The following is a 25,170-nucleotide window of genomic DNA, read 5'->3' on the forward strand; positions in this document are numbered from 1 at the left end:
ACCATTGTATTAATTCTTGACAAAGAAAGAACAGGTTACATGCTACAAGAAGACTAAACAAGTCAATCTGAATTTGCTTCAATTTCTGCCATTTGAATTGACAACTTTTTTAACAACTTTATTTGGTTTATAACATAGTACTAACTACACCTCTAGCTTGTAGCATGAGCAAGTTCTAATTAGTGTCTACGTACAGGGCCAGTCAATGTCAAAGGACGCTCTCCGGCAGTCAAAAAGTGTTTGTTTGACGAAAAGCTGGAAGGAGAGCGGAGTCGAAAAACTAGAGGAAGGAGCAATAGAACAAGAGTAATTCTAAAGTTTCACAATGCCATTGAAGTAGGAGGCCTGAAAGTGCTCGTTTTACAGATTGGTGTTTTTAAATTAAAGGAGTTACTTAGTCCAGTACGGCCGTGAGAAATAAAGTTTGTGAAACTACATACATCAAGGTGAATATGATTAAAGAAGCACTTATAAAAGAATACTAAGTCTTTCAGTTCTCTGTCGTAGGTAAGAGGGAGTAAGTCCAGGGTAATAAGTCTATCTCTGTAGGACATATCACCAATCCGGGTTTGTAAGATCCATCTGGTAGCGCGCCGCTGCACTCACTCGACTTGTGCCTTCAGGGAAACCTGAGCAGGCGACCAGATTTGAATAGCGTAGAAGAGTTGTGACTTGACTAGTGATAAGTATGGCGCGCACCGGGTAGACACGTCACTTAGTAATGGACATGTCCGCTTTAGGAGCCCGAGGAGCTTGTTGTCTCAAGTGGTGATGTTGTATATATAGGAGTGCCAAGACAACGTACCCGTAATTGTAACTCTTTGATCTTTTTCCGCGGACACCCGCACAAGTTGTGTGTTGTTTAGGATGTAGTCGTAAATCAAGGGAGTTTTCACCCGCGTCACAGTAAGCTTTGTGCATTTGTAGGTGTTGAAGTTGATGTTATTTCTCTTTGACCAGTCATCCACGTTTGCTTGAGTGGTCTGCAGAGACAGGCAATCGCTGACGGAGCTGGACGTTTTTATGCAGCTTGGTGTCATCAGCGTATAAAGCTGCCCTCATCCCGCCTACATTTTCACCCGGGAGATCGTTAATAAAGATTGTGAACAATAATGGCCCTAACAGGCTCCCTTGCAGGACGCCGGAAGTAACCAGGGCCCATTGCGATGCAGCACCGTGCAAAACTTTGAGCTCGAACCGTTAAATAATCAGCGAACCATGCAAGTAATTGTCGCGAGACCCCATACGCCCTTAGCATGGTCGAGAGAATGGCATGATCGACTGAGTCGAATGCTCTCGCAAAATCCAAGTAAATCACATTAGTCTGAATGTTCTTATCCTACTAAGTAGTGGATAACATTTTTCGTTCAGCTTTGCAGGTTTTCTACGATCGCTTGAGCACTTAAGTGGTATCTTCGGCCTATTTCGGAGTAAGAATTTAAAAGAAAATTAAGAAAATTCATCTCTGTATAGCTGTGTATACCTCTGTATATCTCTGTATAGCTGTGTATAGCCCTGTAGAGCTGTGTATAGCTGTATCTAGCCTTGTTTAGCCGTGTATGTGTGTGTAGGGTATTGTATGTAAAGTACATTACATGTATGTAAAGTATAGGACATAATATTATTGAGGACATAATAATAGCCCATACATGACGTACCTACTCCAAAAAAATCCTCGTGTATGAGGAATCATTATCCCCAATGCATACAATGTCCTATACTTTACATAATATATAGATTTAGCCAAGCCTAAAAGCGAAGCTCTTGTTAGTTTATTTCTAGCTCCTCATTATGATAAAAACTGTAATAAATCTCTTCAGCATTGGCTGTAGAAGAGTTTTTTAAACGGGATCTAGGAACCAGTTTGGGGGGTTGGGAGGGGAGGGGAGAATTGACGAGGTCTGGAACCAAGGGACGGCGTTCTCACAACTTCCAAAACGATCATCGTGCATGCTAGTCAACGGTATCTTCAAGCAGCCAACAACCATGTTGTTCCTAATGTTTTGAGCAAATTTTCGAAGATGGGAAATCTTTTCTTCTTCAGATGAAGTGTATGATGTCAGCATCAGTTGAAATTATATTCTGTTGACCGTGACTGATAATTTTGGTCAGGGAAAATGAGCCAAAATTGAAAGAAACGACGGTAAACTACTTCGCCGGTCGATTGGAGAATAGAGTGATTTAGCAAGAGGACGGGAACGTCATTTCAGGGCGGGAAAGCGCGCAGATAGTCTGGATACGACTCTATTACGACTTCCGTTGTTAGCTCAACAAGTTCAGGACGTCATTACGCCGGTTTTCCCGTCGAGATCAAAACGCCAGGGATTTGCGCAAATTTTGCGCTTATAAACGAGGTAATGCTATTTGGAATTATTTCAGAACTCATTTCCAGGATAACCTGGTCCCTTCCTTTGGTTCATTCGGTGTATTTTGGGAAAATTTACCGCTTCATTTATGCTGGATTCCCGAAAGGAAACACAATCGTTGGCAAGCGCCGTATCCGAGATTTCAGGGTTCAGTACACTTGTAATTGAGCAAGGCTTAAAACAGCGAAAGGGCTGTTCTTTGATACATTTCTTTAATCCTGTATGAAAACTCTAAGAATGGGACGCTGTTAATTTTATCATGAATCAATTTATCAATAAATTAAACTTGCTTCATGTTGAAGTTTATCAAAATGAAATATCACGACGCTTACCTACTGTATTATTCAGTGTTATTTGTTGTTGTTGTCGTTTTTACCGTGATTGAAAACTTTTCTGCGAATTGGAGTCAGAGATGAAAAAAGATTGAGAATAGCTCAGGTTTGCACTTTTTTATGTTTGGAATTTTTGATCAGCGCCGGTGAAAGTCATGCTCTCGCTTCGAAATATAATGATAATCAACTTGATTTCGGCACGGCTTTCTAAATCTGTTAATTTGATTCATCTTGAACGACTTCATTCGTTAAAAAAAACGAACAAAAAAATTAAACAGGAACGAAGTCTTATTCCTACGTCTAACCGTTTCGTTGGTGACTATAGTTTGAGTTAATTTCATTCTTTCACAGATAAATAGGAACTCATCGTAAACAACTCCATCGTTGGGTCGCTTAGTTTCTACATGGTTTCGCCATAACTCCTGATAATTCCGTTCAAAATGCATTGCAACTTTAAGAAGGTGGTGCTCAAAAGAGATGCACTGTCATAATTGAGAAGAATATTCAGTAAACAAGGGGGAAAACGACGACGATTTCCAAATTATCCTTTACAAAATTATGAAGAAAATCGAGTAGTGCTGAAATCTCATAGCACGAAACGAAATGACAGCGACATAAATCATAGAAAATTTTTTTTTAGTGGGCTTCAGAATTTGATAGATGAATCAGCAGACTCGAGACTAAACTGGAATGGAATAGTTTCAAAGTTTAATCGCCCATGTGGATTCATATTGACTACTTACTTTCCGTGTCTATAACTATCCCCTGTTTGCGCTTGTTACATAATTCTCAAAGATGATAATTTCGTTGTCCTTAGAGTGGTCTATAAAACCGAAAACTCAAAGGTGATGGTGATCTTTAAAAAGCCGAGGTGAGGATTCTTGTTGCAACGACTGCTAAATCACTATTCAACACAACGCGTCGGCGTTCTCGAGCCAGTTTCTCATCGACATTTTTGCTACGCGCGCCGTTCTGATATGACGTTCCCGTCCTCCTGCTAAACCACTCTAATATACACGTGTGAACAGTGAGTCAGTAAAACAATACGCCAGAATCGTATGAGCTTCTCTTATATCTTCTCTTGAAGTTGCCAGGTATGACTGCTTGCCCCACCGTTTTACCCAAACGTTTCAACCTCCTCAGTTTAGCGTAAAAATTAAAAAGAAAAGTAATTTTCAACTCATGTTTTAACCTGCAATTTTTTTTAAAACTTTTCCTCTTCTGGCTATTGTTTCATGATTGCCCTCTACCTAGAAATACACGGCGTCTTTTGGAGATTGACACTATCAGATCCTATGCATCCCAGCAAAAAGGGGTCAATTACCACCATAACTTCTCCAAATGTTCACGATTATCTCATAGCATATGACTGTACAGGTCATGTGGAGGGTTCCTGCATGGGGAATGACATTTCAATTACCTCAACAAACTGTAAACATGAGAACTGCAAGCCATGGTGTATTTGCCAAGTGCCCAAGTTTCCAAATTAGTCATGTAATTGTTACAATGGAGTTCACTCCTTTTTGAGGCTATCTTCAGCTTGACCATCCTGTTACATGTGAAGACATCAAATTTTAATCAAATATTCAATTACTAGAATCAAAAGTTATTGAAGAAATGTAAAATGGTTTCCGTGTTTACAAAGCCTGATGTAAACACGCGGGAGGTTGGGAGAACACGAGATAAGCGTAGGAAACCACGACGCGAAGCGGAGTGGTCTCCAGCTTATCGAGTGTTCTTCCAACCTCTCACGTGTTTACATCAGGCTTTGTAAACACGGAAACCATTTTACATTTCTTTTATAAAATAACTAATGAAAGAGGAACGAAAACCGTGTTTACATACGCTCATGTAAAATGGTTTTATGGCCAATCAGAGCGCGCGTACTATTTGAATTATTTTATAAAATTCTTTTAACAACCCGCTTCCTTTAATAGTGCTCCAGAAATAGTAAATGGTATTGAGAAAGGAAGAAAGTTCTTGAAACATTCGATGTTAGATGGAATTTGTTGTGAATGTTAATTACGACAGCAACGATAACATCTGTGAAGCTATAACAACGATTACCTTTCCATGTAAACAAACCATAATGAAGCATGATATAAATAAATTTAATCTCACCCAGTTTGAATGTAGAATCCAAAATCTAATTAACTTACTGGTGAGTAGGAAAAAGCTGGATGTGTTTTTCGTGCCTCTGTCATTTTAAATATCACAAATCAGTCAGGCCACCACTTCAGAGTGATTCTTTTGATGATGGGTACTTTTTCTTATGGAAATCTATTTTTAGCTTCTATCTTTTACCAGCTGACATCTGAGAAGAACCAAGTCCACACTAACTGGTAATTTGACACATTGCAGGCAAACCCTACGACTGATTAAATTTTATTTGATCAAAGACATGAAGGACATTAGAGGAAATTAGCTAGCACAATTCAAGTTTCCCTTTTTAAGTATTCTGTGAAGTTTTTTCTATCATATGATAAGGTTTACAGTTTCCCTTATTTCATTGTCTTCTGTTCATTTGCTTGTTGGCTTTCCTGGCAGCCTTAACTATTGTTGCCAACAAATGCAAGGAGCAAATAAAATGTGTGCAGTTATCAACACTTTAATCCCTAAGAGTGACTGGCATCTAATTTGTCTTTTCAACATCATCCCTGAATCAAACATTGAGGTCATGAGAATAAAGGAATTGATGGTCAACTGAAGAATCTCTTGATTATTAAGCAAATTCTCCTTGCCAGCACATTGGGAAATGTATAGAGGACAGTATGGAGAATATGTATACTGATGTTAGGGTGTAAAGGGTTAAAGACATCATGCAACCAGTTTTACATATGTAGACTATTGCTTGAATATATGGTTAGGGTAAGTGAAAGTGCCTAATAAACATCATTCTATGGTCTTCTACTCTTCTACCTTGGAGGATACGTTTTGAGTTGACGTTTCGAGCATTAGCCTGAGCCCTACGTCAGAGCGAAACATTTGTCATTCGTCATTCGCTCTGACGAAGGGCTAAGCTCGAAACGCCAGTTTTGACACTCTTAGCTGTGGCCAATTTACGTCATCAACTCAATTGTTGATACCAAATCACCCTCCAATTCTGATTGGCGACGTACATTACGAAAGAAAAATCTGTAATGAATTTTGTCGAGATGAACGAGAAAAAAAAACTTGCTGGCGTGGAGCTTTACTAAACCCTTTTAATTTTCTCCTGAAATGTCCCCCTCTTCCAAATTCCACCAAATCAAGTCCTCTACAAAATTTTTCTTGATAAGTGTTCAAGAGAGATTACAATCTCTTGGTGTTTATGTTTAAAATCTGGCACGCCAGTTATTTGACGAGATAAAAACCTCGCTTCATTGTTCCATCTATACCGCAAGGAGTACTTGCGGGCGGGAAAGCTTGCTTCTGCAAAAGGTGTTTTTGCAAGTTATCGGTGATCGCAGTCGGTAAATTACGATCTGATAGAATTTGAGATATACGAAAGCGACAATCACTGAAAGCGATTCGTGACTTCACACGAAACAACCCCGTGTTTCAAACTAGAGTCTGTGGCGTAGCGCCTCAGTAAAAAATGTGAGACCAGAATAAACGTCGGAACCACCTAAGGCTGATAAGGATAGAAACCCTGATGGCTTCTCAAACTTGATGAAGACGCGTGAAATGGATCTAGAGTCACATAAGGCTTCAACATCATTTTGAAACTTTCTTTTGTAACTCGTTAACAAGACAGATTTGAGCGTCGATCAATTTGAAGCTTCAACATTCCTCTCCCAAATTTGAACCAGCCGAATATTCTGGTGTTAATTTTAATTATGGCGGAGTTTCAAGGTAAAGAGTCCGCTTTCGTGAGCAAATGGCTTAGAAGAAATGTTCACATCTTAGAATGATGCTTATAAACGGAAAAACCAAACAGCGGCACTACAAAATAATACGTGAGTTTGCTAAATTCTACAACGTTCGTTAGTCACACAAAGAATTATTCAATAAAAAATTGTGTTCGAGCAGGACATTTAAATGCAACTTTGAACAAACCAATCTTCAAAGGTTCAAATGCTCGCGGTGCTGCCCAGGAGGGAAAATTAAAGCTTTGAACTATCGACGCAGAAGCAAACTTCGGAGTTTCACTGCACAGACGGACCGATCAAGATCAAGAAAGCGTATCAAAACCAACATCAGACGGATAAAAGACATTTAATGTCTATGACAAAATGTAACCATTGCTTTTTAAAATCTACCCTATGTAATTTTTTTTAAAGAGACTTCAGTGTCTCTTTACATTCTAACCTATTTGTTATAAAAGAAAGTGACTTTAAAGTCCACACCTCACAAAAAAATTTTTTGAATTGTAATATATATTTTTTTATTTTTTTTACCTGTTTTTATTAAGTGATACATTTAATTCAATAATTGACGGTTTGAAACACGATTATTGATTAATTATTAATTCATTTTTTCCTCATACAAGGAAAGCACCTTTCAACTGAGTGTCGTGAAACCAAACCCCTCGTTATTACAGTAGCTAATCAGAACATAGGTAAAAAATACAAGGAGCCGATGAGAACTCAAAGTAAGAGTAGCCAAACCGTTTGAAGTGCGGGAAAACACGTGTGAACAAGTTGTGATTGGTTTCGGGTTTGTATCCGACCGATTGGTGGAGAAAATGGCACGAGTCTTCTTGACCAATCATAGAACAACGAAGAGTAAACTCAATGAAATCCCGGATTTCCTTCGACACTCAATTTAAAACTTTCACTAATACTTGACCGAAGATCAACGACTGCTTTTGAAGCCGTTTGATTGTGCTTACCAATTGAAATCGATACTTAACTTCTATTTAAAAATAATGACAGAAACAGACTTTTTTAAAAGTAAAATACGCCAAGAAACTCATTGGTCCCACCATCTTTGGCTGAAAAAATAGCAACATTTTAGTATCAGAGATCCAAGCAATTGACGGCCCCTATTCGTATTGCTACAGAAAGAAAATCAGCTGAAAAAATTATAAATACAAAATAGAAAGAAACAAAATTTATTTTCAAAATTTTAACAAAACTATATTAAAAAACACTACTTATTAAGTTAAAACCTACAATTTGTAATTTTCTCAGAAAATCAAGTATGTTAAAAATAAAAGTCTAAATTTTTTAAATCCTATCTTAAAAAAGCAACTTAACACCTAACACTTTGCTTATTACAGCAATTATAATCTAAGTGCTAATCTTACCGTTTTTATGTATTTCTAGGTTTGGTTTAATTTTTTTGTTTTTGATTTGTTTCTTTCAACTACCCGACAACTTCAGAGAAACGATTTGCATTATCACACGACTAATCATAACCATTATAATTTCCTCAAATATGTTGGTTCATCGGCTGCTTCATTTTTCACTAATCATTCTGTACAGTTGTAAGCGGACAGTTGAAGCAGCCAATCATACGAGGTCCACTCAGCTAAATCCACCGATCACAGAATTGATCACCATAACCATAGCAACAACCACTTATCCGAAGAAAAACAAGGCAATTTCCAAAATGGAGGAACATTTAACTAAAGACATTGTCTCCACTGGAGATATTTGTTCTAGGTGTATTTGTTTTTTCGAAAATTGAAAAGGTCATGATTCATTGGTAACCGGATTTCTTGTCGTCCAATTCTGTCAGTAAACATACTCGTGATAAACAAATCAGACTCCCGCTTCGCGGTCGTCCGTTGTTAATCACTTGTACGATTACAGACCGAATTGGACTCCACTCGGTCCTATTACCATTATAAACTGTTCGGTCTGCAACATCAGTGTCTACTGAAGCTTGTTTTCAGTGACTTTATACTTTTCCTCTCGGTTTCTTAAATGTGCTCTAACTGCACCAGATTTCATTCTCATCAGCTTGTAAACCACTTTACGCATGTCTGGTCGTAACTCTGGGTTTTGTGCTGTGCACTCTTTTATCAGTTCTTGCAGGGAAGTATCGAATACTTTTTGCACCTGACATGTTAGGTTTTCCGACTTAGGCCAGACTCTGATAATCAACATTAACAGTAGCAGCCCAAAGCTATACACGTCAGCCTAGAATGAAAGAAGCACCCAAAAAGTGCCTACGTTTACTGGTGGTTATGGGTAAATACATTAATAGGTAACCTTTAGGTGCGTTTTTGTTTGTTTCATGGGCCTGTTCGCAAACGAAAAGTAGCCATTAATTGTCGAAGATAGCTGCAAGTGAGCTTATTTTTGTAAGGGCAGTATGGAGTATGTAAGCAATTTCACGGCTTCAACTAAATAAGGGGAAGGTATCTGACTTTCTTCGATACTCAATTGAAAATTCATCTGAGATTTTTTGTCGACTACGTTAGCCACAAAGTACCAATTGAAAGTAACATTTCTTAGCCTGGTTACTACTGGATTGCTGAGATCGCGAGGATAACGAACAAAAGAATGAGTAAATCTGACTTGACACTCGGTTGACGAGAAACTTTCTTTCCTAACATTCGCTGTCTCTGGGATCTCCAACAAATCCCAGGGAGCTCCGACGTTCTTTCTAAGTAGTCTTAGCAATCGCACCAACAAAATGTAAAGATAGCCTTACAATAGAAGCATGATTGAAGCAGAAACATTTCTCTTACTTTTGTTGTGTAGTGCTGCGTTTTTGCCTCAGGGGCATTGAGCCATGGTGTTCCTTGGTCAGGTGTCATGGTTTTGCGCAAAAAATTTGCCGTACCAAAGTCGCAAAGCTTAAGCATTCTACCTGGGAGTTTGGCGATTAGGAAGAAGAGTAGGTTACCGGGATGAAGATCCCGATGAAGAATCGGAACCGGACGACGAGTGTGTAGATATAAGAGGCCACGACCTGCATCAAGACCAAAGGAGAATACTTCAAGATGTGTCAATGGCCTCTCTTTCAAAAGTTCTCCGAGGGTGCCGTCGGCATATTCTAGGACTATACACGGTAATCCATCATCATCATCTATCTTACCAATACATTTCACCACATTCGGGTGTCGAAGCTGAAACATAATCGTAACTTCTTGCTCAAAGAGATTGCGACATTCAGATGAATTTTCGCGAGGTTTCTTTACAGCAACCTTGATGCCACGCAACTTTCCTTTCCAAACTTCTCCATAGGCCCCTCTCCCAACAACCCTGTCCAGCTGAACTTCACCGCGCCGGACTTGCCCGCTACAATTTTGTTGCTTTTGGCCATGAACCTCGTTCTCTTCAACTGTTCTTTTTGCATGCTGAGTTATTTTTATATCTTCTTTAACTCTGTGTAATTCTTTATTTTTGTTTTGTAATTCTTCCTCTAGTATGCGGTTCTTCGTAGCTTCCTCTGTGAGTCTTAGCTTTATTCTCGATATTTCAACCTCTTTCATGTATCTTGTGTCATTCCTTGACTAAAATGTAACAGTTGTACAATTTCAACCTAAGGCCTGGAGCGATTTGGGATTTACTATAGCAATCCACCTCCGCTAACAAGTAGTAAAACACATTAAAATTTAAAAAAAATTACTTCCAGCTACAGTCTATTAGTGCGGGGAAAAATGTAACCCTATTTGAAAGTAAAAATATTGTTTTACTCATTCTTTGGTTTTGCCAATAGGAATGCTGTACACTTAAATTATATGGCGCTAAGGGAAACAGTTATATCAGGACTCAAGGGAAAGCAAGACTAACTAGTTTCCCGAGGGATCATACATTAAGTGCTTTGTAATATATTTAGACTCTCCCTTAAAAAGTCATGTACAATTGTATTAGGCGCGCAGGCGGTCGGGATACATTTGAATTTGATCAGGGGCACGTGACAAAGAATCAATCAATTACAGTGCTCGTTTTTTTGAGTGAAAGTCCAGTTATTTAGCATCACTATTTGTAGCGTTCATGAAGGTGAAGACTGCCTCATCCAAAATGATTGTCTGAAATTCCAAGTTCAAAATCATATGGTTTTGATGGGTAAATTTAGAAAAAGAAATTAAATAGCATACTTTAAATTTTCCTTGCAGATAGGCATATTCTCCTTGCAACTTCGATCTCATTCCCATTATTATCTGCAGAAAAGCAAATCATAAGTTAATATGGCAAGATAAAATTTTACTAGCAAGTTCCATTGCTGCTTCATTTACATTTATTTGTAATTAATTCTGGGTTTAATAATACTCAGAATCCTAAGAGTGGCTGTTTTTGGTGCCCAATGAAGCAGCATGACCGCTCATTCAAATTGCACTTAAAACGAAAACTTAAGGTTCTAATCATGTGTATGGTAAGCTTCTAAACAAACTGATGATTACTATATAACTAAATGTAACAGTTCCACTAACATCCAAGGGGGGGGGGGGGAGGGGGGGCATGGGTTTTTGTGATATTTCTTCTGGCAAGTCAACAAATGAAATGTCCAGTTGCCCTTTCAGTGAAGTACACATAACTCATGTAGCAATTTTTATTGATCAGCTCAAGTGCATATGCACATATTTAAATATGTTTTTGCCAAAGGGCCAGAAAAATGATAAATATATGTAACAATTGGAAAGAACCAAACATTATTGAATTAACCAGTTCATGAATGAAGTGATTGCAGTGTTACCCAAATCAGTAATTCTTGAACTATGATACCATTTTATCATCCTTAACTCTGACGAAGGGCTAACACTCAAGACATCACCTTAGAAACTCTTTACCATGGTCAACTTACATTTTCAACTCAGTTAATAAACATGAATTATCTTGTAATATTAATTGAGATACATACTTCTAAATCCTTCTCCAGCTCCCTGAACTTTGCTTCTGAGGCTTCATTTTCTTCTCTCAAAACCTGGCAACCGTAATAACAACATATAAATTAAAATCTAAGAAAATCATAACTAATTAATACATCAGTTAATAACAGATAAGTTAATTAGTAGCTGAATAATCACTACATAAATAAAATAGGTGATAATAATCATCAACTCTGAAAACAATTTTTCTTTGCAGCCTGAGAGGATTTTTTTTCCACATTTACATTCTCCTATTTTCTCCTCCAGCTGTGTCAAAATTAAAGGGTAAGTTTCTAAAGAAACTGTTGCGCCGCGTCGGTGGGAGAGTATGGAAGGTAATTTAGTGTTAACAACTGAGTTGAAAACGTAAATTAGCCTGACGTTTTGAGCGTTAGCCCTTCGTCAGTCCCAATCGCTTTGTATTATACCCAGTGGAGTTATATAATAAAACAAGATATTTACATACCTGCAGTTCCCTCCATTGATTCACTGTTCGCCCTGCCACCATGGCACCAATGGAAACCTTTTGTGAGTTGGTAGGCACAGAAGGTGCTTGGCCTACAATGAGAACAATTGTTAAAACAAGGTTTTGTTTTCCTGAGCCTCAAGGTTTCTCAAGACCAAAAAATGAGCATATATGACAGTGGAACTTTTTCTCTAGTAAACACTGCCCATGTACTATCTTAAAGTATGTGTATTTCATTTCACCATCAAAAAGTCTGAGCATTTTTTCATATATGTGGCTACTTACCTATATCCATGTCCCTGTCAACTGTTCTTCTTGCTTGCTTAAGTCTTTCCATCTCTGCTTCAACTTTCTTTATCGCTTCCTTTGCTCTGTGGTTCCTCATGACTTTCAATTCAAGTTGCGTGTTCAGGATTGATAATTCATTGACTTTCTCATATAATTTCTTCTTCATCTCCTGAAATTAAACAGTTAATATAAAGTTTCAATCCGAAGCCTAAAGGGATTTGGGATATACTTTATGTTAGCAATCCACCATGCTAACACAGAGTAGAAGACTTTTAACTGTTGAAAAAAAATTACTCCCAGCTAAAGTCCACTAGTCTGGAGAAAAATGTAACCCATCACCCCATTGCGAGTAAAAAGACTGTTTTATTTATTGTTTAGTTATGCCATTAGGAATGTTGTTATTTGTGGCATTCATAAAGGTGAGGACTGCCTCATCCAAAATGATTGCCTGAACTTTCCGATTCAAAATCCTTGACAATACGATTTACATTAATTCTCTCCTAGCCAGAGTTAGTTGTATCTCAGATAACTTAATTGGACACCTGTAATTGGACAGGTGAAGCTACCAATCACAGAATTGATCAAAATAACCATAACAACAATCACTTATCCTGAAAAAAAAAAACTGGGAAATTTACAAACTGGAGGAATTTTTACTTTAGACAATTTCTCTAGCAGAGATGTTTGTCCTAATTGTACTGTTTCTTTTTTTCAAAAATTGTAATGGTTATGATTAATTAGTAACAGTTTTTGTGTTCTCAAATTCTACAAGTGTAATCATACTAGTGATTGACAAATCCAACTCCTGCTTTGCAGCCATCTGATATTGTTAATCACTTGTATGCCGGATTACAGACCGAATTGAACTCCACTTGCTCCTATTACCATAATTAATCTTGCAAGATGTTTTGATAGGTAAATCGTGGGAAACAATTATTGCAAAAACCAATGACAAAAAATAACATACCTCTAATTCATTTTGCAGATCTTTTATATGCCTTTGCAAACACGTTATCTTATTATTTTCATTCTGCAAAAAAGCACATATTTTCAATAAAACCCCAAATGAATTATTACAGCAAAATAAACATCATCTTAGAAACTCTTTACAATGGCAATTTACATTATCAACTCAGTTAATAAAAACAAATTATCTTGTAATATTATTTGAGATACTTACTTCTAAATCCTTCTCCCTCTCCCTGAGCACTGCTCTCAGTCCTTTATTATGTTCTCTCAGAGTCTAGTGACCATAATGAATACATATTAAATAAAGATCTAAGAAAATCTTCAGTAATTAATACATCCGTTCAATTAATAACAGATAAGTTAATTAGTACTTAAATAATCAATAAATAAATAAAATAGACAGCGCTTTCAATAAGATCCAGCACCTGCCAGAGCTCCAGTTATTCTTTTGTGTATTGCCAGGTGCATTTTGCCACATCTAAGTCAAATTTTTTTTGTTCTGTAAGAACAAAAAAAATTAAATAGCAAAGAAAATCAGTTTTGAATTTAGTTTTGGAGTGTTTAACTTTTTTTTTTTTTCAAATTCCATTGCCTTTGATTGTTCAATACATTCTCTAGCAAGCAGCTCTCTTTTTTTCTGCTTGTTTTGCCAGTTCTACTTTAATTCATCATGTGCAAAGTGTGGGTGCTCATGAGTTGGTTATTAATAAAAGAAAATTTCAAACAACTTTCTGCTGAACAAAAACCCTCAAATATTTTCGGACAAATACAACAACAGCAGTTTTTCTCAACTGTTGTTTAAATAGGGCACTAGTCAATAACACATTTTAATCAAATTGGTGACTTCTTGGTTAGGATGTTAGGTCAAACAAGTCAGAAAATGAGCTAACAAAGATCATTGCATTACAATGTGAGACAAAAATGGAAGTGCAAATGGAAGACGATAAAATCTAGCTTGGTGAGGATTGTTTAATATCCAAACATGATATTTACATACCTGCACTTCTGAAATATCATTTGATTGAGGCCTTGTGCTTGGATTTGTGACTACTGTATGCCCTGTCACCACAGTATGAAATGTGCTCCCTGTTGGAGTACCACAGGAGTTAATCTTAGATGCATAAGTTACCAGGCTTAAAATGAAAACAATTGTTTTAACATGGAAACTATAATTTTTCAATGGTTTTTGCACTATGCAGAGTGTACAACACACAGAGGTAGTTTCAATTATTTTTTGTTCTTCTTTCTGTTAACTACATGACCACCTTACATTTCCTTTAGATTGGTTTCACATATAACATATACACCCAATTTCAAAAACATTGCAGATTGAGAAAAATATATGGAATATCTATATGCCTCTTCTTTCCTCATCAAAAAGTGTCTGTTTTGAATGAGAAAACAAAAGATATATGTATATTTCATGAATGTCTTCAAATTGCAACATTTTTTAAAACAGATATCTATATACTTAACAAATAGATTCCAAGTTGCCATGCATCTGTTCAGTAATAGATCACAGATGACATAAAAATGTGATAAGAACAAAAAAGTGGCACACGAGGCGCAGCCGAGTGTGTCACTGATGTTCTTACCACATTTTGATGTCATCTGTGATCTAGTACTGAACAGATGCATGGCAACTTGGACTCTATTTGTTTTATATAATAACGAATTTAAAAAGTTTTAAAGATGACATCATCTATACGTCTGTCCTCCAATAGATCATAAGTGAGAACCAATCAGAATGCATGTATAACTGAGCTTATTATATAAATATATATATATATAAATATATATAGAGGTGGTCCATATATTGATTTTCCCGTTTTACAGTGCTCGATAGGTAGGAGTAGAGTGCGATATGTGTTGCAATAGGGGAAAAAACAGAGAGACTATACTTTCATCCCTACAAGCCTGTTTCGTGATTGCTCACTCATCAAGGGATTTTAAAATCCCCTAACAAGTGAGCAATCACAAAACAGGCTTGTAGGGATGAAAGTACAGTCTCTCTGTTTTTTCCCCTATAATTGCAAAACATATATATATATGCCATCCTTCAATACAGTTTACAAAGGAGATTATCGATAAAAACAACTTGCCATTCCTCGGCATGATGATTGAGAAAAGAGGCTGCCAGCTGACAAGCATCTGTGAAAAACAACCAACACTGGAACTCCTCATACATTACCAGTGTCATGTTGACCAGTGTTAGAAGAGATCTTTGAACACCAAAGATCAAGAAACACTTGACATTCTAATGAACTCAGTCAATTTTTAAATTTGAAACTACAACTGTCATCCTTTTACTTGATAATAAAGTCAAGATGAATTTGAAACGTCCCGGTTTTAGTATGCTAGTATTCATCCACAAATACTAAGTAGACATGTATATGGCCACTCTATGCGTAAGTGTGACACCACCTACAAGAATTTATTTTTCTTCAAAATAAATTGGACATAAATTAACGGTAGCACTCTAAGCTGCAACCATTTGGGTTGCCATGGTGAGTTAATATAATCGGCAACTAAAATTTAGCCAAACATTGCAAATTGGCGATGAACCTTTTTTTTTTTTTTTTTTTAAAAAGGGAGACTTGAAAAAAATTATCACTCTTTAGTCAAATTATTGAACAAACAACACACCAGGTAAGTATCTCTCTTTTTCTGTCTTGTCATTTATTCATTAAAACTGAGCATTGATCAAGTCAAACTGACTTTGTTGAGATAACTTTCAATTGATATCAATTTATCTGTAGTTACTTACCTTTGTCCATTGTAATTTTAATTTCTTGTCCTCTTTTTAGAGGAAATGAAGACTCTAAAAAAGAAAAAGTCATGCTTAAAATTTAGTTCCAGGTTTCCAGATATGAAATGACTCAGGCTTAGGTCTAAACAGAGAAAAAAGAAATGCACAAAGAAAGATAAACAGGTCTGAGCAACTTTAAAAGTCAAATGCTTTAATTATGATAATCATAGCTCCACATGTTATTAAACTTCAAGAATACTCTTGGAATATTTCATAAGTCATTTTGAATGAGGAAAAATTATGAGAGGTTTTGGACTACATTGTAGCTTCTTTCTGTCAATGATGTTGACGTTCTGAACTCTTTTTGAGAGTTTTTGAAATAATAAATTCATAACAAAGTTACAGCCAAATTGTTTTTTGTAGAAGTTTACAAGTACAAGTGAATGAGTGCAGCTGATCACATGTCGATCGGATGTACAGTATATTGTACAGATTCCATATCGAGTTTAGCTTCATTACTAAAAATCGGAAATTAATTAATTAATTAATTAATTAATTAAATACATTTATATAGTGCCATCTTCCATTTATTGTCCATAGCGCTTTACAATACTCTAAAAACCGTAAAAATTAAAATCCAAGAATTAAATACACTATAACTACGAGTAAAAACTACAAATCAAATGCACACATAAAAAGATAAGTCTTAAGATTAGCTTTAAAAACTGCCTCTGATGCTGAAAACCTGATCTGTAGTGGTAGTTTATTCCAGAGCCTTGGTGCCGCCACGGAAAAAGCCCTTTCACCATACATTTTTTAGATTCGCCCTAGGCTCATTAAGCAACCTGTTGTTTGAAGATTTTAGTGTGCGACGAGAGTCATTATACTTCAATAGACCTTTAAGGTAATCTGGGGCCAGTCCATTCAGAGCTTTGTAAGTCAGCAACAATATTTTAAAAACTATCCTATAATGAACTGGCAGCCAATGTAAGCTCCTTAGTATTGGTGTGATATGTTCCTGCCTTCTAGTCAAGGTAGCAAGGCGAGCTGAAGTCTATTAATCAGATACTTCGGGAGACCATACAGTGGGGCATTACAATAGTCCAAACGCGATGTTATGTAAGCTTGAACAATAGCCTTAGTAGTACTCTGGGATAGGTATCGTTCCTAATACCGAAACGCTTCTGTAGTCTTGATAGCAAAATCGAATGATCGACAGTATCAAACGCAACCGATAAAGCAAGCATTAGAAAATTAACCGACCTATTACTGTCAGTAGCCATCAAAATATCATTTTGAACTTTCACAAGCGCAGTCTCTGTACTGTGATGAGATTTATATGCAGACTGAAATTCTCCTAATAAGCCTTCATTATCGTTAAGATGGTTCATAAATTGTGCTGCAATTTTAAGAGGTAAAGCTTAAGATGATTTTAAGATTCCTTCAACTGTGCAATGCACTTTTCTAAAGTAAGAAATTATTTTCGCCGAACATGGTGAACGTATTCCGCTCACTATCATCGGAACAGACTCTTTTTCTGCACAATTCCATCGAAAAAAGGTTTCGTTACCTTTGTGAATGAAACATCGTGATCTGTCACGTTGGTGCGAGCTCTGAATTCGATTATAAATCTAGACATCGAATGAATTTTTTTGAACTTACACTACTGCACGGTTGGAGAGAAGGATCTGATCGGGTAGAATTGCACCAACTTACCAAAAAGAAAGTCTGGATATTCTGCAGTTTAGCCCTTCGAAATATTAATATGGTTTACAAACAGCGATTGAAGACCGTTGCGTGAAAGTCCGTGTTCCCAGCGAGATCTACTTCCCAGATGACCAGTTGTCCAATTATAGCCTGCAATTTTCGAGCCCAGGGTCATTTTGGCTCCTTGCCTGCGGTATGGTCACCAAAACAGACACCCCAAAATAGCGACCATTGAAAGGCGAGGCAACGTCTACGCCAATCGTGTTCCATGACGTCACTCTAAGTAAAGATTTTTATTAGTTAACCCCTTTTGGTAACGAACAAAATGATAAACAAACTGTTTCCATGGTGGTAAAATTTCCGCACAGCCCCATACTATTGTAAAACAAATTTGTTTCCCATTGTTATCTCTATCCAAGAACTGAATGCATAATGTAGTATGAGGCTGTGCGGAAGTTTTACCGATATGTTTTTCGAAGGTAACGATGTCTCCGTTTCGTTACCAACTGGTTATGGAAAATCAGTTATTATATCAAGCAGCGCCAGTGATCGATCGCCTCTCCTCCCAAGAAGAAAGCAGTCACTATATTTATTGTGCCGCCCGTTAAAGCTCTAACAAGAGACCAGGTGCACTATCTTAATGTACTTGGACCATGAGGATAATGTCCGTCTTCAACTTTCGGTCTCTTTGCGAACGGTGCTACGAAGCTAAATTAAAGCTAGTTGTTTCTTGCAGCGATCTTTCGACCGAGAAAAGAGTCGCTCTTTCTTCACGCTTTCAGGGTAATCATCTCTGAAAGAAATCTTTGAAATCTTTGAGATTCTGCGGCAAATGATTCAATTCTTTTCTACGGCCGTGGCACTGTTTACAAATGCAAGCAGAAACCGCATGGACGTTGAAATCTAGTTTCGTAATTGTCATGCCAATCGAACATCGTCCTCCTCTTACTCTATATCAGAAATTGCTCATGATCTTTTCCTTTATCTTAAAGCAAAGTATACATCTGAACTCGGACGCTGAATTGCAAATTTACCCGAAAAATGGAAAACGAATTCACTTCAAAGTTGTTTATCTCGATAACCTTCACGCTAACACGTGTAACTTCGCACAGAAATATTATTAAGTGACATTATGTTGCATAAATTAGAGTGACGTCACGGAACACGATTAGTGTCAGGTTTGCGTAGATGTTCCCTCGCTTCCGTTTCACTACAGGGGGAGGGTACTGTTACACCTTGGCTAGACCTGGAGAATTTTTCAATATTTTACAGTAAAATTAACCTGATTTCCCATCCAAGGTTCTTTGATATTCTATTGATCCCCTGTTATTGACAGTTAAGTGGCAGTCAATTTTAGTGACTACTGATCCCCCTTTACTCCCCGTGAAAACCATGTAATCCCCTCCCAGAATCTCTCACCCTTCCCAGGGTAAAACTAATGCACTGCGTGATAAGTAAGCCACTGAATAAAAGAGGGAAGGATGGAAGAAGAAAGTTGACGTTTATAACTTGTAAACTTTATCATATATTTTCCTTAGATCAGCATGCTCCATCTGGTCTGCTTGCAGATTAGCGACAAAAAAGTAAAAACAAAATACAACACACACAGAGATCATCTCATTTCCAGTCAATATATTATTTACATCATAATAGCAAAACATGCATTGGGGTGTACATTGCACCTCAGAACTTAAAAGTTCTTCATTACAGTTTTCACTATTTACATATCCACTTCTGACGTCAACAGATCTTTACCACGTACTATATGATGGGCAAAGCCCCTCTCAAGTAGGCTATTGTAACCAAAACAAGAAGTACCTATGAATCTGTGACACTAAACTTTCACAAACACCCTGATTATTTGCAAAAACCAATGCTTAAGAGCTTGCTGAAGAGAGCACTAGTCTTGATTCTCTCATTGTACAACAGTTGGTGCTATACTCTGTTCTGGTCCCTCAATTTCTTGTTGTTCAAGCTTTGCTATTTCAGCTTTCATTTGTTGGATAGCATCTTTGCACACTTTCAATTTTTCATTCAACTCACTGATTTCTTTGCCAATCTTTTGACGAGCAGCACCTATAGAAGCTGTAGTTCTTTGCTCGATTTCAGCCCCTGTAATGCAGATAAAGATAAAATCCCAGGTTACTGAATAACGTGTCTGAACTATCGACAGAAATTCGCACAAAACAATACTGAAAATGAGTATCCAGAATTTTTATATGAATGAAAATTCTGACTAATTGTGCTGTAACATGATTGATGCCTGGGGGTTTAACCTTTTCACTCCCAAGATTTACTAACTAATTCTTCCTCCTGTCTGCAACACATTGCTAACAATTTTTGTTCTTGAATTTAGTGTAGGATCAAATGGTAATCCCATGATTGATATTTTCCTTTAATTTCAGTGCTTGCTGTCTTGACATTGTATTTCATATTGTAAGGAAAAATTATATCCTGGTCACTCGTGGGAGTGAAAAGGTAAAGTACCAAGCAGTTTTAATTTTATGCTACTGAAAAAGCAAAACAGCAAGTTAATCTAGCTTGCCATATTTACTTATGCTGAACAGGACATTAATTAAAAGTTAAGCCAATCCACCCCTGAATTACACATTACAGTCACAAGAATAAAGGAAATGATCACAGACTAAAGAAGCTCTAGATTGTTGAACAAATTCTCCTTGTCAGTACTTTAGGAAATGTATAGAGAACAGGAACGAGAATATGCATACTGATGTTGGGGTGTAAAGGGTTAAGTCTGATGGAATGCATTTAAGTCAAGCTAGTACAGTCAAACCTGTATTATGCCGCAACGTACCAAGCAGTCACCCTGTATTAAGCAGTTGGTTGTTAAAGTCCTAAAGTTTTTTCTTCTTAGATACTGACAGTAATAATTTTCACCTCTATTAAGCAATGGTGGTCACCCTTTACTGAGTTCTAATGGTCTATTTTTTTTTGTCTTCCTTCTTGTAAAAAGACACTTAAAGTGAACCACTCTAATATAATTAAGAATAATCTTTCAAGTAAACACTAAATCCATGTTTATCTCCCAAAACCAATGTCACTTAGTAGTTTTTTTGGAGCAAGTTTTTGTACATTTTGGAATAACATGGCATTTTGTTGTTGTTGTTGTTGTTGTTGTTGTTATAACAACCCTGTTCTGTAGAACCTGCATTAATCATAACCATTACAAATTCCTCAAATATTATTGGTGCATTTGCAGCTTCATTTTTCACTAATCATTTTGTAGTTGTTATAATTGGACAGTGTAATTTGACAGTTGGCTGTAATTGGACACCTGTAATCCAACAGTTGAAGTAGCCAATCATACTAGGTCCACTAAGCTAATCCACAAATCACAGAAATGATCAAAATAACCATGGCAACAACCTCTTATCCAAAGAAAAACTGGGGAATCTCCAAAATGGAGAAATTTTTTAATAAAGACATTGTCTCTACTGGAGACATTTTTTCTAGGTGTATTTGTTTTTTTCAGAAATTTAAATGGTTATGATTCATTCGTAACACAACATCTTGTTGTCCAATTCTGTCAGTAATCATATTCGAGATTAACAAATCAGACTCTTACTTTACAGTCCAATTTTGTCAATCACTAATGTGTTTGATTGCAGACCAAATTGGACTCCACTTGGTCCTAAGTGATCAACCTGCTTAATTCAATTTCCACTGGATAATTATTATTATTATTATTACTATTATTATTATTATAATTATTATTATTATTATTATTATTATTATTATTATTATTTTTATTAGGAAAAATAACTCAATAAGTCTAATCCATTAGTTACTTTCCAGTCTCAAAATAAATGAAAAAATTCAAAAAATTATTCAAAAAACGTTCTTACAGTCAGACTCATGTTTTATGGGTTGCAACTGTCTTGCACTGAGTAAACATTGATGCATCATCTGGGTGGGGTCCTGAAAAATCTACAAAAATACATGGATTAAGACATTCAACCGCTAAAATGCTTGGTCCAATTGGAAGAAAAAACATAGCCAAACACATATGTCCTACTTACAACTTCATCATAGAATTCAGAAACCAGCTGTTTTTTTCCAGAGGCAAGTGCAGATTCTGTTTGGAAAAGCTTCAAAAGGTGATAAAATGTAACCTGTAGAAAAAAAATTACAACACAAACATTTTTTAAACTGAATGCCAGAAGAAACTTCATACAAAATGTAGGCATTAAACAAAAAGGATTTACAGAGATTTTTTTAATGTGCTAATTAAATGTGATGCTGAGAAGCCACAAAATAAAATAGTGCAATGCACAAGATTAAAAAACGGATAAAAAATTAAGAGGATCAAATCAACAGTAATTTGAGGATGAACAATGAGGTAATACCCTTTAACTCCCAAGATCTGATTGTTAATTCTCCCCTCTAGCTGCTACACATTTCTTTGTAAATTAGGCACAAGAAATTGGTGTTTGATCGAGATAACAACTTCCACCTGATAAGTTTGAGTATTCTCATTACCTGTTTGCTGGATAATGTATCAAAATTATAGGGAGAAGTTACATGTTAATCACTTCTGGGAGTTGAAGAGATTAAAAATATTGACACGCACTGTAAGTGACCAGCTGAGGAAATCCATGTGTAAAATGTTCGACCACGCAGAAACCCTAACAAAGCCCCTTAGGTTAGCATGGCATTCTTTCTTTCTCTCATATTTACTTGATTTTATCAAAACCAATTTGGTATTGCATCCCTTATATACCATAACATTTTGAAATTTACTGTCTTTAAATGCTCATAATCACAAAACATATGATAGCCTAGAAATAATATATGTGCAATTGCATAAATGTGCAATGATATATAAAAGAATCAGAGACATTTTGAGAAAATTTAATGAGATAAATCAATCTTTCAGAAGTTACAGTTTTGTAAATACTTTGAGGTCTACATAGAAGGTGAACTAACCGGTCTTTCACTTTGGTCCATGAAAAATATTTTGATCTGTATTTCAAATTCTCCCCAACCTGACTCATTCACTTCATATGGAGGCTTTGTTACCACTGTAACAAAAAAAAAATGTTGGTAGACATGTCCCAGCACATGACTCAAACAGTTAAATGCTATGGCAAAGCACCACCTCTAAGAGGGTGGTAAAAGGGTCCTTATCTTGTTTTATGCACAAATTTTAGACAAATTCATACTTCACATAATACTCTAACCAACAATTCTCACACATAGCAAATTTGAAAGGGTAAACTTCAAATCTCTCTTCTTATGTACAAGGTTTCAGGGAACTCTTGAGGTTTTCATAAAATGAAAGAGAAAATAAATGTAAATTCTTGCAGCACAAATCAGTTTGAGCCTTGACCCTTTAAACCCTAAGAGTGACCAGCATCTAGTTTCTCCTCACATTAATAATGCTGAATCATTCATTTAAGATCAAGGGAATACAAGAAATGATCACCAACTAAAGAAGCTCTTGATTGTTAAACAAATTCTCCTTTTCAGCACCTTAGGAAATGTATAGAGAACAGTATGGAGAATATACATTCTCATGTTAGAGTGTAAAGCATCAAATATCAACCCTTTGTCACCCTTCTCTAATTCACAAGTCCAACAAAAAGAAGCAAAGTTTCAAATCAAATTGCTATAAAGACAAAGCTTCTTCGATTCAAGTATTTATAACAAAATTGGGGAAGAATTTAACCCTTTACCCCAAAGTATGACTAGCATCTAATTTCTCCAAGTACAATATCACCACTGAATTACACATTAATGTTATGAGAATAAAGTAATTGATCACTAACTAAAGAAACTCTTGATTGTTAGACAAATTCTCCTATTCAGCACCTTAGTAAATGTACCAAGAAAAGTATGGAGAATATGAATCATAGGGTGTAAAAGGGTTAAAAAAAAAAGAAGAAGAAGAAGAAGAAGGCTTCTTGTTTATTTTTTCTTGTTTATCCATCTACCTAGTATCTGTCTGTTGTTACATCTCTCTGTTCAGTTGTGCATCTATACCGTTTTGATGGTAAAATTTCCACACTGCCCTATAATTCATCATGCATACAGTTCTTGAATAAAGAAAACAATAGCAAAAACAATAAATTGTCTTTGGGATTAAGGCTTTGTTTGACAACAGTATAGGGTATCCAGTCACCTCGCCACCAAGCAGACTCGCCACCAGCGAACTCGCCACCAAGGAACGATCTCGCCACCAAGCGAAGTCTTCTCGCCACCAACCACCAATAAAGAGATTAGTCGAGGACAGTAGGATGTTCGGCTGATAAGTCTGTACTCAAACTTTATAAACGTATGTTGTCGAAAGCACGTTCGGAACCGATAAGTTTGTTCGCTTGTCTGTACTCAAACTTTATAAACGTAAGTTGTTCGTTCGCATTTAGTTTTAATCCAACTGCTATCGAGTTTCATTTCATCACTTATTTCTTCCCATGAAGTTTCATTTTCTCTCAAGTAAGTTTTTATTCCTCGCATCGAGTTTTGCAATTTATCCTCGCTTACGTGCAAAAGACAAACACGATACGTTTCGATGTCAATGAGTTAGGAACGGAACCATCTAACACGTCGCTGAAGGTCATAATTTAAATACAGACAAGCGCACAAACGTATCGGCCGATTTGAATTGTGCTTGTTCGAACATCCTACTCTCCTCGACTACTTTATTCTAGTTTATCTCTTTATTGGGGGTTGGTGGCGAGAAGACTTCGCTTGGTGGCGAGTACGTTGGTGGCGAGATCGTTCCTTGGTGGCGAGTTCGCTGGTGGCGAGTCTGCTTGGTGGCAAGGTGACCGGTAACCCAGTATAGGGCTCTCTATGGAAATCTTACTGCTTTGATTTACGTATGTTTCCTTTGTTTATGTATCTGTCTGTCTCTTAAACTCTGTCTTCATGTTACATCAACCTTCATATCGTCATCAGTTCCTCTAATTTGTGATTTGTTTGACTGTCTGTCTATCTGTGACTCTCTGTCTGTCTGCAGTGCATCTGTCTACAGGTCCATCTCTGTTGATCAGTCGGTCAGTGACTGTCTCTTTGTTCATCTTTCTCTTTTAATCTCGCTATCACTCCTCGAATTTCTTACCTCTTAAGGGATTAGCATAACTTTCATGAAGTTTGAAGTGGACTTTCTTTACATAGCTGGACATGTCCTATAAAATACAACCACATTTTGAATACTTCGATTATTCTTCTTGAGATGTAATTTTATTTTCAATACTTCCATATTTCTATTTGAGACATAACGAACTGCTTTTTCAGAGCCACTGGCGAGAAATTTGGCAGACGTACGAACCTCGTTTTTGAAAGGGCGAAGAAAAACTGTCCAACCATGAGTGTGGCCGTCGCTTTCACGTTTCTTTCCAAAGTAATGAGACACATTTCCAAATATTACAGGTTTTATGACTGTGACACCCTTCAGGGAACAAAAAAATGCAGTATTTTCAATTAAAAGAGAAAGAAAGCTAAGGCTTATTCTACCAGAAAGTTAACAAACCTTTACTCTGGCATTATCACCGGATGACGCCATATTGTTTCTGTCAGTGCTG

At 36.6% G+C, this 25,170-nt stretch overlaps 2 protein-coding genes and 1 long non-coding RNA gene across 6 annotated transcripts; 1 reads left to right on the plus strand and 2 right to left on the minus strand.

The window, feature by feature from the left end:
* Window positions 1-7,717: 7,717 nt before the first annotated feature.
* On the minus strand, window positions 7,718-17,761 carry LOC131792356 (mitogen-activated protein kinase kinase kinase 7). Of its 4 annotated transcripts, XM_066172289.1 has the most exons (12): window positions 17,633-17,761; window positions 15,935-15,988; window positions 15,270-15,318; window positions 14,165-14,253; window positions 13,379-13,441; window positions 13,166-13,228; window positions 12,196-12,367; window positions 11,911-12,002; window positions 11,438-11,500; window positions 10,677-10,739; window positions 9,321-10,088; window positions 7,718-8,766 (listed from the first exon to the last, which is right to left on the minus strand). In XM_066172289.1, exons 3-12 carry the CDS (start codon window positions 15,316-15,318, stop codon window positions 8,500-8,502), a joined length of 1,689 nt encoding a protein of 562 aa, XP_066028386.1. In that variant the 5' UTR covers window positions 15,935-15,988; window positions 17,633-17,761; the 3' UTR covers window positions 7,718-8,499. The 4 variants fall into 4 exon arrangements, with proteins under 4 accessions (XP_066028386.1, XP_058965710.2, XP_066028385.1 ...); XM_059109727.2 differs by lacking the exon at window positions 15,270-15,318; XM_066172288.1 differs by having other exon boundaries at window positions 15,270-15,988.
* Window positions 17,762-18,056: 295 nt separating this feature from the next.
* Window positions 18,057-24,977, plus strand: LOC136283351 (uncharacterized). Its single transcript, XR_010718692.1, has 3 exons — window positions 18,057-18,250; window positions 20,029-20,101; window positions 24,884-24,977. It is a non-coding gene; the product is annotated as an uncharacterized lncRNA (long non-coding RNA).
* Window positions 19,183-25,164, minus strand: LOC131785879 (YEATS domain-containing protein 4-like). The gene is made up of 7 exons (XM_059102835.2): window positions 25,119-25,164; window positions 24,918-25,037; window positions 24,708-24,774; window positions 22,571-22,665; window positions 21,664-21,756; window positions 21,490-21,571; window positions 19,183-19,735 (listed from the first exon to the last, which is right to left on the minus strand). Exons 1-7 carry the CDS (start codon window positions 25,149-25,151, stop codon window positions 19,539-19,541), a joined length of 687 nt encoding a protein of 228 aa, XP_058958818.1. The 5' UTR covers window positions 25,152-25,164; the 3' UTR covers window positions 19,183-19,538.
* Window positions 25,165-25,170: the final 6 nt, after the last annotated feature.

The sequence above is a fragment of the Pocillopora verrucosa genome, chromosome 9 (genome assembly GCF_036669915.1).
Source record: "Pocillopora verrucosa isolate sample1 chromosome 9, ASM3666991v2, whole genome shotgun sequence".
NCBI classification, from domain to species: Eukaryota; Metazoa; Cnidaria; class Anthozoa; order Scleractinia; family Pocilloporidae; genus Pocillopora; species Pocillopora verrucosa.

Bases quoted from the DNA above. Each gene is read 5' to 3' on its own strand.
- LOC131792356 (XM_066172288.1), bottom strand. From the start codon at position 15,351: ATGAGGAGTTCCAGTGTTGGTTGTTTTTCACAGATGCTTGTCAGCTGG. The intron at 12,003-12,195 runs GTAAGTAGCCAC...TTCTCATTGTAG, and splicing joins TGACAGGGACATGGATATAG to GCCAAGCACCTTCTGTGCCT. The intron at 10,089-10,676 runs GTATGCTATTTA...GTTACATTTTAG, and splicing joins ATCTGCAAGGAAAATTTAAA to TCAAGGAATGACACAAGATA.
- LOC131785879 (XM_059102835.2), bottom strand. From the start codon at position 25,151: ATGGCGTCATCCGGTGATAATGCCAGAGTAAAG. The intron at 24,775-24,917 runs GTTCGTACGTCT...TGTATTTTATAG, and splicing joins TTCGCCCTTTCAAAAACGAG to GACATGTCCAGCTATGTAAA. The intron at 22,666-24,707 runs GTAAGAAATTCG...TTTTTGTTACAG, and splicing joins TTATGCTAATCCCTTAAGAG to TGGTAACAAAGCCTCCATAT.